Genomic DNA, 24884 nt, shown 5'->3' with positions numbered 1-24884 from the left:
CTGCATAAAATTATTATAAGTGATAAATCTTTCTTTCTAAATATTCAATAGAGTTATGTATCTGGGATTCGAACTTAAAATCTATTGTTAAATTAGAATAACATTTAAAACATATGATTTACATGATTGATTGGTGGTAGCATTTAAATTTAGTGTATATATGAACAAAAATTAGTCAGAGAGGCTCTTTTGATTGCCGCACATGCCAGGTAACCAAAGCTAGCTCCAGTTGGGTAGGGTACCCCAAATTTATCCATAGTAGTAATAAATACACTCCTAAATGTTTACAAATAAGATCTGTAGTAATAAATACACTCCTAAATGTTTAAAAATAAGATCTTTTTCTTTCTTTTTTCGGTAGGGGTTTCATGATTTTCATTTGTCATTATTTTAGTGCTAGCTATGAATAGCTAAGTCAAATGCTTTGACTCTTATTATGGAAATGAAAGAGAATCTGAGAAAGGTGTTGAGTTGGTCTTTCCCAACTTCGATAATTTCTTGAAGAGTTTTTTTTTTTAAAAAAAAAAAAATCATTCTTGAAGAGTTGTTAGACTCTAATACATTCTTTTTAACACACAGGTTATAATTTATTAAAATTTATATAAAATTATCAGTGAAACTTATAAATTTTAATGATTTGCATTTAATAAGAAAGAATGTTTCATATTTTTTCTGTTTCATTTTATACAAATTTCAAGATTTTGACACAGGTAATAATTTTTTGAATTTTATGAAAAAAATAATATGTAACTTTCGAGTATAATTTTTATCTTTCTAATTAATTATTTTTTTTTCTTAATTTACTACCAAGTAACAACTACTCCGACTAAGTATATTTCATGAAAAAAAAATTAATGCTTTCATTTTTGTAAAATGACGTACAATTAATTTGGAACACTTTGTTTTGTTAAAACAGTAGGAATATTGAAAAAAAAGGGTGTTTGAAAATATATTATTAACATATTTCTAATTCCTTTGTGGTTGGCTTATTAGGAGTTTTTTGTTTGGGTGAAGATGGAAAATTTACCAAGCCAGAGTTTGAACGTGCTCGCATTGCGTGTACATCTAGACTTTCGAAATATATTGACCCTGTAATGATTTGAAATAGCAACACTATTATTTTGATAACTATATCAGTAATTTTTCCAGAATATGAAAAATACATATTGTTTGGTATGCGCTGAATTATACCTGCCATGAAAGTCGCGTTGAAAATTACTGTAAAATATTACAATATTCTGTAAAAAAATCAGGAGTGGCGCTCAACAACAACAAAAATTAAAATTATCAGAGTGACAAGAGTGGTTCAACTCCACCTACTTTAAAAATTAAATTTTTTTAAAATAATTTGCATGTGATCCTGACAGATGACTGATATATATATATATATATATATATAGTTTTTTTTGAAAAAACATTTCATACATTTAGGTTAAAATATTGTGGGCTGGGCTTGCCCTGGTAGTGGTTGGGTTAACCTTTCAGCCCATGAGGTTAGTCGGATCAACTTTGGAAATGGGCATACAAAGCATTTTTAGCTTAATTTCATGAATTCATATTAATTTAATGTTGTTTCTGATCCATCAAATGTTAGATTTATTTTGTTTTGATATATTAAGTTTGAAATGTTCAATTTTAATTATTTATATTTTAAAAAGTTTTATTTTAATTCTCTATTCTTTCCGTTAGAAAGTCAGTTGTTGTATGAACTTAAATTTTTTGAAATAGTTAATTTAAAACAATTAAAAGCCGCCACTATGTGTTCTTTCTAGGAAAACAAAAACCCTACCGTCCCAACCCCTCTAATATATTTTAGGCGCGCCACCACCTCCATCACCATTCCACCAAAACCAGTTTAGATATGGACCAAACGCTACCAACCACCACCTTCTACCGTCGTTAACCACCCATATTTGGCTAGATTTGCCAGATCAAACACTTCCATCACCAAATCCGAGACAACCATCACCAGCTAGAAGATGAAGAAGGGTTGAGGTTGGGAAAGATGAGAAAGGAAAATAGAGGGTGTCAAAAGATAGTTCTGTCTCTTTTTTTTTTTAAATCTTTTACTAGTGGCACCACACTTTTAATACTTGCACCTCTTTTTTGTTGTGGTTTAAATGAAAATAAAATAAAAATAATAACATGTTTAACCGTCATTATATTAAATCAATTATTTCAAAATTTTAAAGTTAACATAATACTAATGTTTCTAATAAAAATAAAAAATGACTAAAATGAAACGCTTAACTAAAAAAATTAAAGCAAAAATTTTAAAACTTAGTATATTAGAATAAAATAACTGTAAAATATAATGGACTAAAAAGTGATATTAAATCATTTAAATTCAAAACTTAAGAAACAAAACTAAAAATAACTTTGAATGATTAGCATTTTCTTTATCAGAAAAAGAATAATATTATTAAGAAAGTACAAGGGATATGCCGACTGACTCAAGATACAATATTTTTTACGTTATATAAAGGATGAACATATCATTGTGAAAACGAAAAATATCTCTCATTTTAAAGGATGATGAGATTCATCACTTCAGCAAAATAAAAAAATTCATCCCTAAAAAAACCGTTGTTTCTTTAGATCCAATATTGTTTTAGTATGTTTTGTTAGTCCAACCTTTGAAAGCCAACGAAAAACATTCTCAAGGATCGTTGTCAGATAATAATGTACGTTGCTATTGATTTATTGCATTTGTTTAATAAAGATGCTCACATTGTATGTAAAAAAAAAATAAAAATATTGCTATTAGCTTATAAACTAAAAGTTGAGTACGCGATCCTTATACCCAGAAAGGGTTGAAGGTTACGATAAATAATATAGTCACATACTTTGGTCAATTCTCGTATAAACACAATATTAGCATGTTATTTCAGTCTATTTATATAATTAAGTTATACTTTGTGTATCTGCTGTAAAGAATATCAATCCATCTTTTATTTGATGTTGAGAGAATTGTCACAAGTGTGATAGAAGACCATATATAGATAGAGCAGCCAAGAAAGTGAGAGATTTGGCTTTGCAACATATATGTCAAAAGACCAGTAATAACATATATTTTTCATATTTGAAGTAATATGATAATAGTAGAAGTTTTTAGCGTACATTTGGACTTTGGATAGAGTGGCGGAGAGGCATAATTGAAAGTGAAACAAAGGCTAAAAAATTATTTCATAATAGGAGAGGACGATATAATATTTTTTTTTCTTAAGGAATATAGTGTAAAAGACGTTTTGGCAATAATTTTTTTAACGAGAATGAACACAACTTTAACAGAAAAATTAAAATAGAGTGAAGTGTTATATACTCGAATCTGTCTAAGGGAAGTGCATATTTCAACACGAGAGAAAGATAGTATAATACTCACATCTCTCAAGGATGTCGAGTGCAATTTACTTAGAATAATTTTAAATTTAATTAATAATATCATAAATTTAAATTTTATTATATAATTACCCACAAAAATAAATAATTTAAGTAATGCTTATATTCGACGACGGTGCTATATTAATTCAAAGAATATTTTTTCTCATGAGTGTGACTTGTATTGTTATTAGACAAATAAATGCATTCATTTGTATGAAGAATTACTCAATATCTCATTAATAATCTTCACAATAAATTAATAAATAAAAAATTAACAATTATTAAATCTAAAAATAAGTTTATGTCTCTTATAACGAGAAAAAAAGCACTATGGTTCTTTTATAAAGAACATGAAATAATAGTGTTATTTCCCTTTAGTAAACCTTGTGAAAATATGTTTTTAAGTTAAAATAATTGATTATATCGTGTCCTTAATAAATTATTTTCATCTTATCTTTACTTCTAAATGATTATAAATAATATTTAATTTATGATAAATTTTATTGTGGATATTCTTCGGCCTTTAATATATCATTTTTATTTATCGTTTGATTCATTTAATCTTATGATCATCTCCTCTCCTGGTTTGCCTACATTCTAGCAACAACCACCACCATTTTTGTGACATCATTTATATAAAAATAAACAATAGTTAGAGAAAGGAAATGATTCAGTTCGGATTGATCAAAAGATTTCTCAAAATTCAAACTAAACTAGTCAAATTAATTTTGATAGACTCATTTGATTTTTACCTTGATAGTGTGACTGTGTTTGGTTCTACTGAAATGCAAGAGTTGAAAGTTAATGAGGGCCCAAAGAAGCTGAAAGTGAAAACCTGCTCGTGTTTGAAACAATGGAAAGAGGTGTGAAAGCTGGTGAAAGAAAGTGGGTCCCACAGAAAACTTTTGACCTAAAAAATGAGGTGAAAGAAACAAAAAATCTACAGTTAAGGATGTTATTACTCTCTATTGTTTCCCATACTGTCCTTCATGTGGTGGCGGCGTGCTGTAGGTGGATGGTGAGCTCAAATGGGTCATGAATATGGAGGTGGCAGTGAAGGATGTGTGTGGATAGTGGTGTTTGGGTTTAGGAGGTTTGGTTGGGTAGGCTATGTCAAATTTGGGTGTTCTAGAAGAAGAAGATGGAAGAGAGGGAGTTGGGTACGAGGATTTTAGAAGAGAAAGATTTTTTTTTCTATCTTTGACAAAATTGTAATTTTGATCTTTCATTTTGTCATTAATTTCGGATTTTGTTTTTTGGTAAAATTATTCACGAATTTTATCGTTGTATTTAATCAAATCACATAATGTTAGTCCCCCACCCACAATTGGACATTGACTATTACAAAGAAATGTTGACTATCACGTGTTACGTTCTTATTGGATGATGACTATCACGTGTCATGTTCTGATTGAATATCAACTTCATGAAAAATAAAATGTATCATTCTTTTCGTTGACAAATTAGAACATGACGCGTGACAATCATTGTCCAATAAGAACGTGACACATGACAGACAACATTACTTTGTAACCATCATCGTTCAATTGTGGACTGAGGGACCAATATTGAGTGATTTGATTAAATATGAAGACAAAATTTGTAAATAATTATATGGGAAGACAAAATCCAAAATTAAAAATAAAATGATAGATTAAATTTACAATTTTACCTTTATATTTTTCTATTATCACATCATTTTTTACTACTGACACCTCTTCTCTTTCAAGATGGGTTAAAGGATAACATTAGAAATATAAGATTATTTAATTTAATTTTCTTATTACCAACCCAGTCACTTTAATTTTAAACTTTCATACCTTTTCAACTCACTTTCATCTCTTTCTTTTATCTCATTTTATTTCACATATTTTCACTTCTTTTCATTCATCTATATCAAACACAAAGTGAACAAAAACCAATTTGATATGTGAACACTCTAGCAAAACCTGCCTTGCCCGTGGGCACGCCTAATTAAATTTATAATCACATATAATCTGAGATTAATGTGAACATAGTCAATTACACTGTAGTTTTGACTGTTAAGAAATGATTTGGTATATATCCGTGAAGAGTTAGAGTCCAACAAGGTGGCGTCACGTTGAATCATGTACCATATTTGTCAGACTTCTATGACAATGGCTGTCATAGCGTGACGAGATGGGGCTGGCATGGCATCAACCGAGTAATGATACATAATGGTTTTCTTTTTCTGATAAGAAAATAAAATTAATACATAATCATTTAATATTGTTTTTTATTGAAAAAAAACTTTCTCCATTCCAATTATAACAGCAACTATCAAAGTTGATATTATTTTAAATATATCACTAAATTTTTTTATCATAAATTTTATAATATTTATATATATATTTTCTTACTCTAGATGTTGAATTCGTCTTAGGAGCGTTGATGTAACTTTTTGGCATGAAACAAAAGCTACGGCAGCAGGAATGGCTGAGCCTCAGAGCGCATTAAAAAACCACATCCACATGGAACATGGAAGAACACTTCAGTTTCTCCACCGTCCCCATCGAACACAAATATTCAAATCTTAATCATTCTAACAACTCCGATACAGACCTTCAATTACTGCTCAATTGCCGATGGTGGGTGGATCAAGTGCTTCTGTTTTTTCAATTTATTTTAACAATAGTTATTTATTTTTATCTACTTTTTAGATTTTTTTTTCTCCCAAAAATAAGTTATTGTTTCTTAAAATGAATAGACATTTTTTATGTTTAAAACTTGCTAACCCAACTTTGATAGTTTAAATTAAATAACAATATATGAATATCTTCACATGTCAAATACTCTATCACTATCTAAGAATTCTTTTTGAATAAATACGTTATTATTTTAGTCTTTGAATTTATTCTTATATTTCTTTTTTCTCTGTTTAGAATATAATATCTGTCATTTTAATATTTAATTTAGTTTTTTTATCTTAATTAAGTGTAATTCATTTAATCTTTGACACACCTACAAAATATAATTAAAATTGATCAAAATATGACATTTTCTATAAATTAAAAATTAAACAAGATATTTATAAAGTGAGTAATATTTATGGTAGCAAAAAAAAGAGACTAATATTTATAATTTTAAGACTAATAACATTTTATTCTAAATATGGCAGGTCATTGCAAAACATTTCATACTCCAATTTTCCAATATGCAAACGTGGAGAGGATACATTCCCCCAACCAATATGCATCAGTTTTCAGCCGATCGAATGGACAAATATATCAGGTAATGGAATCCACAAGATCTTTTAATTATTTGCCGTCTTACAAGCAATCAATTTTAACTTTGAATGTTCCTGCAAGTGGAAAATTCATATTCTTCAAGTCCATGTCCAAGTTTTTGATAACATCATCAATATACATTTCTTCCAATCAAATGGCGTCGACTACGCCAAATTAAAACTAACAAGTAATAAGTATACATACAAAATTATTGTCCTCACAAGTGAATAAATGGATCAACAAGTGCGAATTTGTTATAATTTAATCAATAATTTTGAGTTTTAATTATATTGTTTTTTTAAGTATATAATTAAGTTAAATATTCAGAAAAAATGTTATTATTTAAAATAATTTTAGTCAAATTAAACACGATTACATCTAAAAGATACATCGCCTATAGCAACAAAGTCATTAGTTATATATACTTTTCAACTATGAGAAACTAGAGATTGCAGCAAATTCTGTGAAGATGAAGTTCACGGTGTCAAATCTATCAAGCTCTATGTTCCTCCTCGTGTTATTCATAGCTCTTGTCTCTCATACACACGGAAGCAAGATCGACCACCATAGAAGCAACAAACATGTTGCCCTCTTCATTTTTGGCGATTCTTTCTTAGATGCTGGCAATAACAACTACATCAACGCAACAACCCTTGGCCAAGCAAATTTCTGGCCCTATGGGGAAACATACTTCAAGTTCCCAACGGGGAGATTCTCTGATGGACGGTTGATATCAGATTTCATAGGTAAGGTTCAGAGATCTTGTGATTCTTGTCTTGTTACTAGTGAAAATCCAATTTGGTTGAACTAACACATTTTTTTTTTGTCCCCCATTAGAATAATCAAACTTAATATTATCATCTTTGTCATATTATATATCCTCTGCCTTTTGTAGCTGAATACGCAAACCTTCCATTGGTTCCACCATATTTACAACCTGGCAATAGCAATTACTACGGTGGAGTGAATTTTGCATCTAGTGGTGCGGGTGCTCTTGTTGAAACTTTTGAAGGGTCGGTAAGGTCCATTTCATGAACTTTCATATTCACACTTGTGACTTATTGCCCTATTTGCTTTTTCATTAATGGTACTTTTAAGTAAGACTCTAGGGGTGAAAAAGTTACTAATACAGTAATACTATATAGTAACTGGTAATTAACATGTCATATGCATGTCAAGCATCTAGGTGCACTATGATTAACTTAATTGAGTAACCAATGGCTTTATTTTAGTAGATTGGATGCACCTATGGTTTTAATTTGTCTTGGTTATATGTCAAAACATTAAGTAAAACAGTGATTCAAACAGGCGACTAGTAGAACATAATCGTTTTTACCTTTTTTTCACTTTGGAAGACAGAGTCTGCCGATCCATGAGCGATGACATGATCCTAAAGAAGCCCTCACGGGCCAACTTATGACATTAGCACAAACCTTGACCAATCTTTTCATATAAGATCAGATTTCAGAATCTTCTTTCATAAAAAGAAAGAAAAGTAAAATAAAATAACCTAAAATAAACTATGGTGAATTTTGTGAAAAAGTGATATTTGTTTTGAAGATAAATATTTTATTAAAAGTGTGTGAGTGCGTGTGTTTTAAATAATGTTCCACATAAAATACAAAGTTGCCAAGGGATTGCAAATTTATGTACGGATGGCTTTTCTTGGACTTTTAAAAACAGAAAGGAAAGAAAATTATATATAAATATGAAAGGGAGTACACGGAATTTAAATTTGAGGAAAATGCAATTAGAAATAAAAAAGATATTAATTACTTTAATTTACATTTCTATTATTTATTCTTTTCTTTTTCTCTATTTATATGTAGCCTAGTAGAGACGGAGACAATTTGTTTTCATCTTAAATTATTTTCCTTGTTCCAAAACTTAACTAAATATTACAAAAATTTATAGGAGTTTTTTTTTTCATATTAAAATCAAGTAGGTAAGTAGAAACTAGCAATGCCTCAAGCATGCATGCATAACACTTTGTCATTCCAAACTTTCAGGTAATACCCTTCAAAACACAAGCAAGAAACTACAAGAAAGTAGCAGCTTTGTTGAGGCACAAGTTAGGCAGTTCTGAAACTAAATCATTGTTATCAAGCGCTGTCTACATGTTTAGCATCGGATCCAATGATTATCTTAGCCCGTTCTTGACACATTCTGATGTTCTTAACTCTTACTCTCATTCAGAATATGTTGGTATGGTTGTTGGTAACTTGACTTCCATTATCAAGGTACAAATTTTCCATTATTTACATATTTGTTTTAATATTTCTCAAGCATGTGCGTAGAATTATAATGTCACTTTGATAGATTGAGGCACAGTCGATCGATTCGTAGGAATTAGAATTACTTGTTCCCTTTTCTTGTTCTATTTTCTATTTTTCCAATAAAAAGTAACACGTGTTTTAATATATTTTTAAAATAGTATATTCTCTCTTATTTTTATTTATTTATTTATTTATCGTCAAAAAGTATCAACTTTATATTGAGAGAACACGGAAAGAGTCAAACATAGAAGCAAGTGATATTATTTAGTACTTATTTTTCTATTTTTAAAATTTCCAAAAATTTAATTGCTTTTTTTATATATAAAAAAGACATTATTTTCCCCATATTGTAACTCTAATTCCTTTTAGTATTTTTTAATTAATTTTTTCATCTCAAATACTTGGTCACTTATATTCCCAAATGGTGTTTTTCAATTTACTTATTTTTATAATTTACTCCCCTTTCCTTATCTCTAATTCACTTATATTTTTTTTCTTATTTATTTGACTTAATTATGTGTATTTATATTGTAATTTTAAATTATCATTTTATACCATATGTTTAAATTTTATTTTAATTAAAAATATATGCGCATGTATTTGTTAGTATGCTATGAGAGAGTTTGAAAAAACAGCCAATAAATTAATTGAAAGTTGAAAAGGTATCCAAGTCAAAGATGGATAAATTAGCTAGGAACTTATGTACGTAAACTTTTTTTTAGAGCCAACTTTTAAACTTAAATATTACATGAAGTAGTTTTTCAAAAGATACTACAAAATAGTAAAATAAATTGTTTGGTCAAACAATACTTTATTTTGGTCAAACTAAGTTTTAAACTAGTCAAATAAAAAAAACCAACTTATTTATCCAATCCAACATACTTTATATATCATTTAGCCAATGTAAGAGACAACGTGACAAGTACGGCTGTTGACTGGAATCCTGTAAGTTTTGGAAAAGCCGTGAAAATATTATTGTTATAATTATATGGCCATAAAGGTAACTTACATATTTCGACAGCAAAGTTAGGTTTTTTTTCATAAAGTTACTCGTAGAAGGAAGTAGTAATATATTCTTAGACGGATAATTGTCTAGGATGAACGCAGGTTGAAATTATGACTATTTTATCTTATCTGTTTTCTTAGGTATGAAATGGATGTTGTATTATGGCCAAATCAAAATTTAGGATGAAATCTGTTTAATTAAACAAAATAATTTATTCAAACTATTATAATTTAGTTGAAATTTGTTTCTTAAATTTCTTGATTAATACAAAGATACTTATCAAATTGTCATGATTAATTTTGTTTAACATTTTTTCTCAGTCCTAAATAATAAGGTACAGACGTTTTACCTAGTGGAAGAAAAGAAAAAACCTATAGCTGTGTTGACGGGGGTGTAGTATAAAGAAAAGAGAAAATGGTGTTATAATTAATAGAAAAAATGAAGTGGCAAATGAGTCATTTTTATAGAAAAACTCATAAAATCATCAATTTTTAAGAAGAATATTTAAATGATTCTAATAATTTTTTATTATTTATTAAATAAATACTTTTAAATTTTTTCTTTATTTTTTTTTACCAAGTGAAAACATTTTTTAAGAGTGTAAAATTATTGAGAGCTTTAAGTTCTTAACTTTGAGTTGGGCCGTGCAGTAGTACGCAGAGCACCGCCCTTAAAGTAAGAGCAAAATTCAAATGTTAGAAGGCAATTATTGAAAAGAAAGAAAGAAAGAAAATTTTAGAAGGCAATTGTTAATAATTAGAAGACTTTCCTAACTGTGATAATATCCAAGGGTTAGTGTTACAAAAATGCTTATAGCTCTATTGAAGTGGAAAAAAAGTCATTTCCCAGTCTCTTTCCTATAATTTAACCTGTCGGTGTTCCCCACCGATTTAAACACAAGACACAAAAGTACACAAAATATAGGATTATGTATTATTGTTGGACGAAAAGTGTGACACTTAATAATCATATTCAAGTGAAAAGCAGTATTTTTTTTGTTGTCGTCTAGCTACTCTATAAAATTAAGCGAAATTCTGAAGAAAATTTTCATTAGCACCTGCCACCTGGTTCAGAAGGAAGTTAGTATCATATTAGAGTATTTCTAATTAAATTCGCTTATGCAGTTCTTAAATTTAAAAATATATTCTTATGTAGTTTTACTATTAGAACAATTGGCCTGATAGTTCTTATATAAAAATCTTTGCTTATATAAGACATGATTCTTAAAAGTTTTATAGGATTGTAAGACTTATTTTAAGTTCTTAAGTATTACACTGTCGGAGATAAAATTTGTTGAAGTTTTAAAATTTTATGTGACATTGTGGTGGATCTATCAAAAGTGAGTTAAGTAACCCACCATAATTATATTATTGGAGATGTTATTAGCTTCCATTAATCTAAACTTTGCTTACCAAATGTTAGTATATATACGTTGAGTTTATACTAACAGAGTAATAGTATGATATACTATACAAATAATTTCTTAGTATACAACATTGATATATACTATCTATATCAATAAAACAAATGTTAGTGTATTATACTTTTAGTGTAGACCTTCAAAGTCTATACTAATAATAATGGTATTTTTTTCTTGTAGTGTTTTTTATGTTTCCTCTCTAGTTTTCTTTTCTCGACAAGGGTCGGTAGATGCTGTTGGGCGAGTTCTGATAAACAAATGTCATGTATATATAGTTATGATTTATAATGGTATTTGTAGGAAATATACAAGAGAGGAGCTAGGAAATTTGTGTTCATGACCTTGCCACCCCTGGGTTGTCTTCCAGGCACTAGAATAATTCAATTAGAAGGAAAGGGTAAATGCTTACAAGAACTTTCAGCCCTTGCAAGCTTACACAATGGAGTTCTAAAAGTAGTTCTCTTACAATTGGATAAGCAATTAAAGGGCTTTAAATTTGCTCTATATGATTTCAGTGCTGATCTCACTCTAATGGTGAACCATCCCTTGAAATATGGTAATATGTCTTTAGTGTTGGAATAAAAAAAGATCAAATTACACTTTTGATTCTCAATTTAATTAGTGTCCATACTCTACGTTGTGATGTTGCGAATTAATAATTGAAAATTGTGGTGGTTTATTTGATGCAGGTTTGAAGGAGGGAAAATCAGCATGTTGTGGAAGTGGACCATTTAGAGGAGTGTATAGCTGCGGAGGGAAAAGAGGGGAGAAGCAATTTGAATTATGTGACAAACCCAATGAATATTTATTTTGGGATTCTTATCATCTTACAGAAAGTGCTTACAAAAAATTCGCAGATCTTATGTGGGGCTTCACCAACAACTCTTCAAATATAGGGCCTTACACTATTGGAGATCTCTTCCAACTCCCATGACTTGTTTACTTGGCTCATTGTTTTTCTTGCAACAAATTAAGTCAAAATGTTGATCATTATACCTTGATTGTGTTAACAAATTGCATGTATAACCGCTTGGTCCAGTAATAATTATTTACGTAATTGATGGTACAATACAATTATAAAGCTTGTGTAATTTAAATGAATTGAATTTTGAAGAAAGGAAATGTGATGAATTGTGGTACAGAGGTGTTAAGCTTAAGGTGATGAAGTCTTTGCTCAGGTTTTTCCGAAGAAGAGGATTTAATTTTATTTAAATTTTTTTAAGCTCATGAGGCACAGTGATGGCTGAATTCACAACCTTAGAGACCACATCAAATCATCAATGTAATTTGTACTAGCTAGGATTATAATTCATATATTTAAGATATCACCACTTAACTTTTCATTCACCTAAATAAGAAGGCCCATTTTATAGAGAATGAGAGAGAAAATTATTATGATTTTCACATACCCGTTGAAAAGTGTATTTCAGATCGGGAAAAAGATATTTGTAGAAAGAGATAAATATTTTATATTATTTGTTCTATATTTTGAAGTTTTATCTTCTTGTGTTATTCATTATAGTGAAGTTACTTATTTGGTTTGAATGACCCGTAATTTTTATCCTTAAATGGAGAGTTTTTTTTTTTTTGGTGATTCTAGCTTAGTGGAACCATGCGTTCCATGATTTTAGAAATTATCAACAAACCACAACGATAAGACAACCATGGGCATATGATGAAGTATACTATTATAAATAAAGGCTTACATTACATGTAAAGATCTTTTTTAATTCTATTGTAACTCTATTATTTACTAACTAATTTGAGACTTGAAGTACTTTTACAAGTATCACTCTCACTTGTGTGGAGGAATTGGACATATTGAGTAGGAGATTAAATTGATGAGCATCAATCTAGAGAGAGAGTACTTCGGAATGTGGTAAGAATGTAACTCACACTGATACACCATGATGGCTCCACTAAGCGGGGAACAACACCTTTTGAACTCAGACACGACGATAACACGCACTCTTAAGTCTGTTTAAGTCTGCCACAACATGCCATATTCATGAAGCCTTTAAACAAATTAAATTTAGGGAACTGGCCTATATATGTCTGTGTAAGTGCATGCATTAGGAGACATTACATGAGTTGCAACTTGCAAGATATAGGAAAACAATGATAAGAGTTAAATTTATACGTTAGAATAAAGTTTTTTAAAATAAAATGTATCTATATTAACTATAAATACATTTTAATTAAAATGTAATATACAAGAATTTGTACGTTAATCGGGCAATGACAATAAGATTTTTCAGCATTGGGACACTAGGTTCAATCCTTGGTGGCATTTTTTAAAAAACTTTTTAGTGAAGTTTGCTTTCGTAACAATCGATTCGTGCCGGTTCTGCTTTACTCACGATTTATCTGTTTAACCCCAACAATATCAAGCAGATAAATAATTTTTTTCCCGTAATTTTTTTTGTGAAGTTTTTTTCTGTAAGTTTACAACTCTAAGTTCTTTAAATAATACCAGAAAATATATTAAGTGAAACGGACCTCCCAACCTCAAAAGCTCATGCTAAGTGGGGAGCTACTATTGACACTATCGGATTTTTTTATTAGCGCTGCCCATGCTAAGTGGGTTTTAATTTTTTTAAAAAAAAGTTGTCATTTTCACATAAACATGATCCTGTGACAAAATATATAAGAAAATTATGTTTTTTTTTTTGTATAAGAGAGAGTACAAATTAAAAAAAATATATATAACAAAAGGAAGATTTTGTTGTGTATTTGTCAACGAAATCATGTTTTCAAGTAGTGTATTTTTCATTCCTTTTACACAACGGAAACAAGTTTCCACTTTTTGCATTTTACAAATTAATTTAATTAATTGTAAATGCAAGTTACTTTTTTTAAGTAACCATAGTCAATATATATTTTAATTAAAATTGAATTAATTGGTTAGAAATTACCATTTATAAATGTAACTGAATTAATTATTACATGAATTATCTTTATCAATAGTAATTAAATCAATTTATGATATTAATTTGATTATAATTATAAATAGTAACTTATATCATCAATAACTAAAATTTAAATAAAAGATAATTTATATCACAATAAATTTGATTATTATTAAAAAAAATAATATGTATTGTAATTAATATATTTTGTATCATAATTAATTTAAGTAAAACGTAACTTATATTGGAATGAATTAAAAATTTTCCTAAAAAATAACAAAACAAAAATATGTTTCCACTAACTAAAAACAGAGAAAAAATTAGACAATAATAAAAATATGATTTTGTTGACAAAATACACAACAAAATTAAGTTTTTATTGTGTATTTTTTTTACTCCCTCTTATACAATTAAAACAGGGATTTGTTGTATATTTTGCTAACAGAATCATGTTTACATGAAAAAGGTATTTTTGAAAGAAAAAAAAAATTAAAACACACGATGGATAGATCCATAGTAAATTTGGTAGTGCGGATATTGAATAGAGCAGCATCGGTTTTTCTGGGTTAAGTAAAATCATCTTTGGGCTTTTATTACCTGGCTTAATTTAGACTGCACCATCACAAGTTTGGCCCAAATAAGTACAAATTCAATTCCATTTAGTGTCAGTTAATGCACGGATATAGGATAGTTGCGATTCTTGTTTGTATGATTAAACTGGTAAGATGCATGGCAAATTTTAAATTTAGGAAAAAAATTAAAAATAAAAATAACATATACATAAAAATAAATTATCACCATATTCAAATAATAGTAAAATCATGTCCACCAATGAGCGTGCGAATCAATTAATGGGAGATTGTTTCGGCTTAACTACTTTTCTTGAATTTGAAGGTACGGTAAATACTTGGGATATGAACTTTAAACTTGATCCGTCTCAAAATAAGTATAATATTTAGAAAAAAAATGTCTCCATATAAGTGCCATGTTAGTTTTTAATTATGTGCATGCATGGTTCTCAACGCTTGAGACAAAACTACTTTTGCCAACATCTACACTCTTTTTTTTTTATTTGTTGGATTTACATTGGAATGCGTGCACAACATTTTAGTTTGATCAAACTAAACATGCACCATGTAATATCAATCCGAGATTCAAATCAATTCAGCCATATGGTCTTTTGTGTTAACAAGTTTGCTATTCATCTTCTAGCTTGCAATCCAACTTATTAAAATCCAAACACGTAGATATTAATTGCCATTTTGTAGGGGTACTAATTAGACGCATATCAGATTTAGTCATGGAGTTTCAGTCGGTTCAATACGACTGGGGTCAGGATACGGTAATTTCAGTACTTGTGGTTTTTTGTGTTTTGCTGTTGGTTTATTTTTTGAATTTTTGGTGTATATATCCAATAGTCTTTAGCTATGGAATCAATTATTATGCAGATATTGGTGCGGCTTACCCTTGTGCCTGCAAAGTTTAATGAATTTTTTGCTGATAAAAAAATAAAATAAGTTTTCCATTTTATTTGTGAGAGTGTTTTATATATATATATATATAAAATTCTAAAACTTATGTATGTGTCTTCATACAGTATCAATAAGTGACAGATATTTGATCTGAAGACTTTTTTTAAATCTGGAGTTTCAGTATGTTTAGATATAAATCATAAGATATAAATCATAAGTTCTTTTGAAAGTTTCTGTACTAGAAATATAAAATATATTTTCAATTTTGATCTTAACCTTAATTTATCTACAAGCCATAAGCTCTCATACGTTGGGACTTCGATCATAACCTTAATTTATCTCCCAACTTGAGGGGGAGTATAACATGTAACTGAAAGTTAGTTAGGGCAATTTTCTATTATCAACCATGGTTAAGTTAGTCGTTATAATTTAGTTAGTTAACATTGTCTGGTCTTAATTCATTGTATTTAAGAACAAGATGTACGTCCTAGGAGCCTAGCTAATTTTTTCGATTTTGTACAACCAGAAAGAAGGGCTACTGCTATGTCACAAAGGCTTATAAGGTTCACTCATTTGTCGTTATTATTTATTCTCTCTTATAATCACTGTCAGAATAATAAATTACGAGTTAATTTGTTTACTACTTGATAAATGATCTGTGTTATGGATACCAAAAAGAGAATAAATACCGCGATTTCTCGTCTATTGTTCAATTTTTTCTTAAGGAAATAAATTTATTTATTACATCGAAGAAGATATATGTAATTTAACACCTGTTTATATTAATTTAACATATTATACAATAAATTATTTTTCCATTAAAGAGTTTTATTTTTATATACTGTTAGTTTAAAGATTTTAATTACATTATAAACTAATTAAATGGCATCATATACTTTAAAGTAGTTATTACAAAGTCAACAACTTACCATATAATATAAAATCCATCCTTGATCTTGTTAAATTTTTGCAATTGGTTATTATAATTAGTTTATGGTGGCTTGAAATCATAAAAACTAACAATTTGCAATTGTTTCAAAAATTCTAAAGATTCAACTAAAAAAATAGAAAATCAAAGATCCAATTACATTTTTAGTTTGAAAACCTTATTAAAAAATTTAAAAACCTTAATTTTTGTATTATAATTAATTAAATTTTTTTAAAGATATTTTAAGTGAATATATTAGATCTAGGATTCAATTGGATCAAAATAAAAAAAATGCAAATTGAGGACTGAATTGTGAAAATTTTAATAAAAGAACTAAAATCACTAAAAAATAAATAAATTAAAATCATAGATGAAAAATTAAGAGGAATTAAAGTTTTAATTTAACTTATTTTTTTTACACATGGTCCCGAATGTACACTCCAAGCATGTTGTTTCTGCCTTGATTCTGCTTATGGTTTAGATAGTTTTCAAAATTACAATAGACTATGGTGGTGTGGGTTAACTTTGATTTTGATCAAATTTTACAAAGTTAAATTGTTTCTAAAATCATGATAGAATCAATTATGATGTATAAAAATTATAATAGAATTAAAGTAAGTAGAAATATACTAAACTCAATTATACAATAATCAATAATGTAAAATCAGTATTATTACGGTAAATTCAAATATACACTACATGTCGGTTGAGAAATGTTATTTTCACAAATAATCTTTTTGCGGATTCCTCTGAGAGGGCGGTGACAAAATAATGTTTGCTATCCTTCCTGTTTATATATATATAATCCTATTGGTGTTTGATACTTCACGAAAGAATTTGTTCAAGATTAGCATGTGAAACTGAAAGCAACATTTCCTACGCTGACTAATGTTATTTTAATTTACTCTTTACTTTTAAAGTCAACGAAATATCAGGAATATATTGGCATTCGGCAGGCGAATAAAAATAATATTACATGAATAGCAATTTATGAATGCATGAACCATGAGTTAATTAAGAAACAAACATCGGTCAAATAAATATTATACCAATTATAAAGTATGAAAGGTTCACGGTGCCTATATAAGTCAGCGTGAGAGATATTAAAGGGATCTAGCAAAAAATTCAAGCTTGGCTAGCTTAAGAGTTTCCATGTCTATATTGGCGTTCTATCTGAGCTATTTTATTCTCATTTCTAATTATTCACTTTCACAAAGTAGTATCTGCCTTCCAAAAAATCACACAGCTCTGTTCATATTTGGAGACTCATTGTTTGATGTTGGAAACAATAACTACATCAATAGCTCCACTTTTTTGCAGGCAAACTTCCCCCCATATGGGGAAACTTTCTTCAATTATCCCACTGGAAGGTTTTCTGATGGACGTGTCATCCCAGATTTCATTGGTTTGTTTTCAGTTTTTACTACTCTGTAATTTATATATATACATTATTTGTGAGAATCAAAAGACAATATCAGTGAATTTACAATTCTATTAACATATTGTATAAAAGTCTGATTTTTTTTTATTTCGGAATAAAAAATAGGTGGATATTCTTTTTTCTTCATATTATACATCATGGTTGACATATAACGTGAAGAATCCTTTATTTCAGCTGAGTATGCAACGTTGCCACTAATTCAGGCATACCTGAGTCCAGCTGGATTTCAGGATCATTACATATATGGGGTGAATTTTGCATCAGCAGGAGCTGGAGCTCTGGTTGAAACTAATCAAGGACTGGTACATTAGCTGTTCTTTTCCAAACTTGTGAAAATAGAAATGGTTTTGGACTCTTAAGGCCATGTTTGTAGCCCCTTAGATCAGGAGGAAAAAAATATGCTAGGGAAAGATGGCACCCTGCCTCTAAGTGATTAGAGAATGAGGAGACCGGAGCAAAAAACACACACACAAATAATTAAAGTTATATTTTTAACTAAGTCAATAAAGGAGTTTTATTTTATGTATGAAAAGGAAATGTGACAAGAATATATATATATATATATATATATATATATATATATATATATATAAAGTAGGAAGTTTTGTAATAAAATATTTTAGTAGAATTTAATTTTTATAAAAACTCTTAGTATTAAAATTTTATATTATTAATTAATTGATATTTTATGTGTAATTTTTAAGGTAATTATTATAAAATTTAATAAATTTATCTTGTTTGTAATTAGATTGTTAAAAAGATTGCGATTAGATCACAGTATGTATCAATACATGTGGATGAATTATTTTCTCTATTAGTAATTTAGAATATCAAAATAAAAAATTCATTTAATTATTACTTTTAACTTAAAGTAATTTTTAAAGAATTAAAAGTATTTAATACTTTCACATTATACATGTATCCATGAGTTTTTTTTTTTTTAAACATTATCTTATTTAGTAATGAAGTAAATATATTACGTGTATATTTTGATCCAACTTATTTTACAGAAATAATTGCTTTATGTATCATCATTGTTTAAAGAAAAATAAATTAAAAAAAATTAAAGTCACTTTCATGATAATATTTTCTAATTTAATATACAAAAATGAATCAACTGCGATTCACGAGAGAAAAAGTTTAATAAAAATTTGAAATAATAACTTTGAGAGCATAAGTAACCAAAAATAAGGGAAAAATAAAATTTGAACATAAAATTAAAATTTGAAAGTAATTACTTCCGCATTAAAATTAACAAAAGGTGAGATTTAAAAAAAGAAAAAAAATGAAATTAAAAAATAAAAAGTGGACAATCCGATAGTTTTTTAATTTTTTTTTTAAAACTGAACAACAACAGAAACATGCATGTGTCCTAGATATATCTATGCTATCATGACTATACACTGTATTTTGTAGTTGAGATGAAAACCCTGTATATATGATTATGTAAACAAAAGCATATTTTTTATGCTGTTTCGTTCTTGAAACTATATATTATTTGCTTATATAGCAGTGTATTTGAATAGAAAAACATTTGTATGAATAAATTTGTATAAATATTTGTATCACTAAAAGAGATGAAAAACAGAAGCTAGAGAAAGAAATATGTGATAAGACGAAGTAATGAAGAGAGATGGAAACAAAAAAAAAATTGTATAAATTGTATAAATTTAATTATTTGTAAATGTTTTACCACTTTGGTAATTGTATAATGTGTATATGTGTAACCTTTTCCTATTCATTTTTTAGGTTATAGACTTAAAAGCTCAGGTAAAATACTTCACAGAAGTAAGCAAGCAATTCAGGCAAAAATTAGGAGATGAGGAAGCCAAAAAGTTGCTGTCCAGAGCTATCTACATATTTAGCATAGGAGGCAATGACTATGGCACCCCTTTCCTTACAAACTTGACAAGTGGTGCGGTTCTTCCATGCCCCCAACAAAAATTTGTAGATTATGTGATTGGTAACATTACTGCCGTTATCAAAGTACGTATATGCTAAGATATGAACCTTTTAGCCTCTCACAATTGCAATAACTTCTTTTCAATTTAATTTCTTCTTTTCTCTGGTTGTTAGCAATTTTAAATTATAACAATGATATATTTTGTGTAGGAAATTTACAATGAAGGAGGAAGGAAATTTGGGTTTGTAAATGTTGGTCCTTTAAATTGCTTTCCCCTTCTAAGGATGGCCATAAATAGTACTAGCTTAAGTGCCTGCCTAGAAGAAGAAGCTTCGGCCATTGCAAGGTTACATAATAATGCTTTACCCAAAATGCTTCATGGGCTAGAGAAACAGCTAAAGGGATTCAAATACTCAGTTACCGACTTCTACGGTGCACTTATTGAATTAATGAAGTACCCTTCAAAATATGGTATATGCCCATTATCTGTATATATATGATAATTTTAAAAAGAAAGAAAAAAAATCAAGTGCATCATCTTTGCTCATTAATTGTTTCTTCTTTTTTGGATAAGGTTTTGAAGAGGGGAATGCATGCAGCTTGTTGTGGAGGTGGTCCCTACAGAGGAGATAATAGTTGCGGAGGAAAGAGGGGGATTGAAGAATATGAGCTATGTAACAATGTTAACAATAATGTGTTCTTTGATTCTCTTCATCCCACAGAGATTGCTGCTGAGCATTTTGCCAAGCTAATGTGGAGTAGAAACGGAGATGTCAATGAGCCTTACAATCTGAAGGAGTTGTTTCACTACTTTTGAAGACAGAAAAAAAAATAGCCTTATTATAATTTATAGGCATATATGCTAAAGTTTAAAAATATGTAGGAGAATAAGGTATTATTTGACCCACTAAATTATTTATGAGATTTTGAAATCGAAAATTATGTTAGATCAAAAGTGGAAAATATTACCTTGTTCCTATCTTTAAGAATAAAAGGAAATATATATTCATAATTCATAAAAAGAAATATTATATAATTGTACTAATTAGATTATTACTAGTATATATAAAACTTAAGAGTCAAACTATGAATATACATAAAAAAAAAAAGGTGATTAAGCATAGATTAAGAAGAGATGCGGATGGTAGAGAATCAATTTAATTTTATGATAACAATGACCACAATAAAAGTCGTTTATCTTGTGCGGAGCTAAGGATGGTAGAAATGTATTGAAGCAAAAAAAGAAACATACATAATCTTTATTTGACTTGAAAAAAGCATATGATCGAGTAAAGAGAATTGTTGCTGAAGTCTTTGGAAATGAATGATGTTTGCGTGGCTTGTATCTTAGTTATATATACAGGTAGACATGTCCCATAAGGTAATTACCAGCACTCCAAGACCTAAAAATAAACATTTTCTTATAGAAATAGGATTGCATCATGACTCTACTTTAAGTTCTTAGTTGTTTTATTTAATATTGGATGTGCTTAGTAGAGACATGCAAAATACTATCTCTAATTGCTTTAAAAACAAAAGTTTTTCACTTATTACTTGTTTCCAAGTTTAAATATATAAGATTAATAATATAAAATAATAGAAAAATGAAAAGATATCACACATAAGATATAGAAAGAAGACTAAAATATTGAGAGATTTTTGTGATCTTAAAGCACGTATTAAACCAAAGACAAATTTTAAGGTATTGTTATACATTGCCGATACTATGAAAATTGGATTTTAAAGTCATAGGGAGAGAAAAAGGTGAGAGTGACAAATACAAAAATATTAAGATGAAGGTGTAATTACACCGAAAATGATAAGATACAAATTTATTGTGTATGAGGAGGATATAAGCATAGCCCTAATTAAGAAAAAATGAGAGAAAATTGGTTGAATTCTCTCTTTTTCAGTGTTGCACGTACAACTCATTCACCTTCACAATTTAAACGCAGACCTCTCTCACTTCACCTAACATTAATTAGCGTCCTTTGCACAGTTAACAAACACCTACACTCATAAGGTCACACACCAGAAAATCACTGCATAGGAAGGTCATGCAGCTGACTTAAGGAGTGTCTGCATTCACGTTACCTTTCATTGCACGTGATGCTTAGTGTGAGAGTGGATTTCATTTCGTGTATTAGAAAGTGAGAAATTTATAAAAGCACACACTTGGTACATGTTTGAGTACCATTTCTAACGATAATCGAAACATAGCTTTAGTCTTCATCTCACACACAATTCCTCACTGATATCCTACAAAAAAATGTATTCTAAACAAATAAAATGATTTCATGACTATAATTATCTTCAACTTTCCAAATGAATATTAGTCTTTAATAATGTTTGTTAAACCCGTCCCACAGTAACCCTAGATAAATAAGCCAGCATGTTTCAAGGACTGTCATATCTTTATAAATTCCTTCTATATGTCTCTTCCACTTTACAGTATATTTCGAAATTGTTGTCCAAATTTATAACGTGGTATAACAAACAAAAATAAACAAATTCATGTAATAATAAAAGTAGAAATATCAATATATAGAAATTAGTATTTTGACAGTTTGACTAATATCCTTAAAATACTTTGTAAATATTCTTTTTATTATTTAACTATAATTTAGCCAGTCTTATTTATTTTAGACTTAATTACACTTTTTGTCACTTACCTTTCATGTTTTTACAGATTTTGCATAAACTATCAAATTTGTATATTTTATCCCACCCAACTTACAAAATTTGGCACATTTTAATTGGCACCCAACTTTTCGATCATTAGGTCCAGCAGTTCTTTTGACTTGCGGCCTCCAAAATTAAATTCACCAGAGTATAAACATTTCTATATTGAAGATTTTTTTATGAAATTAACTGGAATATAAAAAATTATATTGTTATTTAATCATGAATATGTAATAAAAAGATCTGCATGAGATTTCGGTCAATGAATGTAAGCCAAAAGTCACGCTTACAATTCAATTAGTGGATTACTGGAATACTTTGTATTCATCCTCTTTTCAACGACATGCATATGGTGGGGGAAAAAGAGACATGCATATTCAAGATAATTTTGTTAATTTTTTTTATCATTGGGAATTAGTAGTATAACAGAAGACAAAGGAAAACTAATGCCTTAACAAATAAGTACCTAATTGTGCAGGACAGTAACAAAATTAGCAAAATCTACATCAGATGAAGCACCATTCTTTGCTAGCAAATCAGCACAAGAATTGGAAAAAAAAATTCTTATTTTTATCTCTTTGATGGGATATATAAATTGATAAACGGGACTCCTATTTATAGGAGTAAAACTCCCAAAGCTTTTAACCCACACCTAAACAATGAAGAAAATTTCGCATCTCCATTCCAGTAGTGGCTTTACGTACCCACGTCTGAATCAAATAAAGTCCCACTCCATAGGCCAATGCCTCCTATATAAAGTTTGGCAACATAATACCTAACTTTGCATGCATGGGAAGAGTACTGAATTTGGAACATGGCAAGTTTTTTAGGGTTCTTTGTTATGTTGGTTGTCTTCCTGTGCTCTTTTATTCTCAACATTTATAACTCGCATTCCCAAAAGAATACATGTCTGCTGCAAAACCACAAAACTCTACTCATATTTGGAGACTCACTATTTCAACCACAAAACTTTCCCCCTTATGGAGATACTTTCTTTAAGTACCCCAGTCGAAGAAATTCTGATGGACGTGTAATTCCTGATTTTATCGGTATCATCATTTTTTCACTAAAGTCGAAGCTTTTAGGTTTTTTTTTTATATTTTAATTTGCCGAGTACATGTATGTTTGCAGCTGAGTATGCAGAGTTGTCACTAATTCCAACATATATACTCGCATCCTGGATACCATGATCAATACATTTATGGGGTGAATTTTGCATCTTCCGGCGCTGGAGCTTTGGCTGAAACTAGTCCAGGACTGGTACGTTTCCTTTTCCCAATTTTTGGAAAATGTCGTTTAAAGAATCTAGGCTGAAATATATTTTTTCATACACGTAATATATGCAATTTGATTTTACTACATATATAAACTTCACTTTTTTTATTTTATGATCTTAAATTTATTTATGTTTGATTTTAGTACATATTATTAGTTAGAATTCGTTAATCTGTCACATTATCCTTTAATTAACGATGTCATACTTAATTAAGTGTCATGAATGTCAATTCAATATAAAAATATTTAATTTTGAAATTAAGTTAATTATTGACATTCCAAATCCAATGGCACTGTGGTCCTTCCATACTCTCAACAAATTTTTGTAGACTTCGTCATTGGCAACATTACAACAGCAATTAGAGTACATTTGAATTTTGAACCTTTGGCCTCACAATTGGCCTAACTTTTTGAAAGTTACAATAAAAGTGTTCCAAACACCTGCATGGAAAAAAATTAGGATCTATTTTGCATTTAAAATATACAAGAATAATAAATAAAGAAAAATAGATTGGTGTATGCAAATACGCATTCTTCCATCAATATAATTTTTCTTCAACAGTGAGGAGACTCTCCTTATATCCACACCGAGATCAATCTATGTTATCAACTCTTTAGATGAGTCAAACGGTAAAAAACAAATTCTCTTCCTATTTTTTAGGTCTAAAACTATACTTGAATTTTTCTAATTTTTGTCTAGTGTATTTTGCCTTTGGTAGATGCTTTTATTTATAATGTTAAAGAGATATGGATTTGAGCATTTTTTAAAGAACAAAAAGAAAAAATTTAAAATAATTTTATATCTGTATCTTTACAGAAAATAAACATTATCTCATATATTTTATTTTAAGAAGCTTCCTGATTTAAGATAAAGATAATTCATAATTAATCACATGACTAATTATAATCATTAATCACATTCCTACATAGCAATTGAATATTA

At 28.8% G+C, this 24884-nt stretch overlaps 2 protein-coding genes across 2 annotated transcripts; both read left to right on the top strand.

The window, feature by feature from the left end:
• The first annotated feature begins 7029 nt into the window (after positions 1-7029).
• On the top strand, positions 7030-12388 carry LOC100818107 (GDSL esterase/lipase 5). Its single transcript, XM_003528683.5, has 5 exons — positions 7030-7375; positions 7525-7646; positions 8639-8869; positions 11632-11887; positions 12021-12388. The coding sequence occupies exons 1-5, from the start codon at positions 7099-7101 to the stop codon at positions 12263-12265; spliced, it is 1131 nt and encodes a 376-aa protein (XP_003528731.1). The 5' UTR covers positions 7030-7098; the 3' UTR covers positions 12266-12388.
• Positions 12389-17744: 5356 nt separating this feature from the next.
• On the top strand, positions 17745-20189 carry LOC100815095 (GDSL esterase/lipase 5). The gene is made up of 3 exons (XM_026129080.2): positions 17745-18045; positions 18256-18383; positions 19831-20189. The coding sequence occupies exons 1-3, from the start codon at positions 17793-17795 to the stop codon at positions 20080-20082; spliced, it is 633 nt and encodes a 210-aa protein (XP_025984865.2). The 5' UTR covers positions 17745-17792; the 3' UTR covers positions 20083-20189.
• Positions 20190-24884: the final 4695 nt, after the last annotated feature.

The sequence above is a fragment of the Glycine max genome, chromosome 7 (assembly GCF_000004515.6).
Source record: "Glycine max cultivar Williams 82 chromosome 7, Glycine_max_v4.0, whole genome shotgun sequence".
NCBI classification, from domain to species: domain Eukaryota; kingdom Viridiplantae; phylum Streptophyta; class Magnoliopsida; order Fabales; family Fabaceae; genus Glycine; species Glycine max.
Note: the sequence above shows the minus strand (reverse complement) of the source record. Positions and strands in the feature narration are given on the sequence as shown.

Bases quoted from the DNA above. Each gene is read 5' to 3' on its own strand.
- LOC100818107 (XM_003528683.5), top strand. From the start codon at position 7,099: ATGAAGTTCACGGTGTCAAATCTATCAAGCTCTATGTTCCTCCTCGTG. The intron at 7,376-7,524 runs GTAAGGTTCAGA...TGCCTTTTGTAG, and splicing joins GTTGATATCAGATTTCATAG to CTGAATACGCAAACCTTCCA. The intron at 7,647-8,638 runs GTAAGGTCCATT...CCAAACTTTCAG, and splicing joins TTGAAACTTTTGAAGGGTCG to GTAATACCCTTCAAAACACA.
- LOC100815095 (XM_026129080.2), top strand. From the start codon at position 17,793: ATGTCTATATTGGCGTTCTATCTGAGCTATTTTATTCTCATTTCTAAT. The intron at 18,046-18,255 runs GTTTGTTTTCAG...CCTTTATTTCAG, and splicing joins TGTCATCCCAGATTTCATTG to CTGAGTATGCAACGTTGCCA. The intron at 18,384-19,830 runs GTACATTAGCTG...TTCATTTTTTAG, and splicing joins TTGAAACTAATCAAGGACTG to GTTATAGACTTAAAAGCTCA.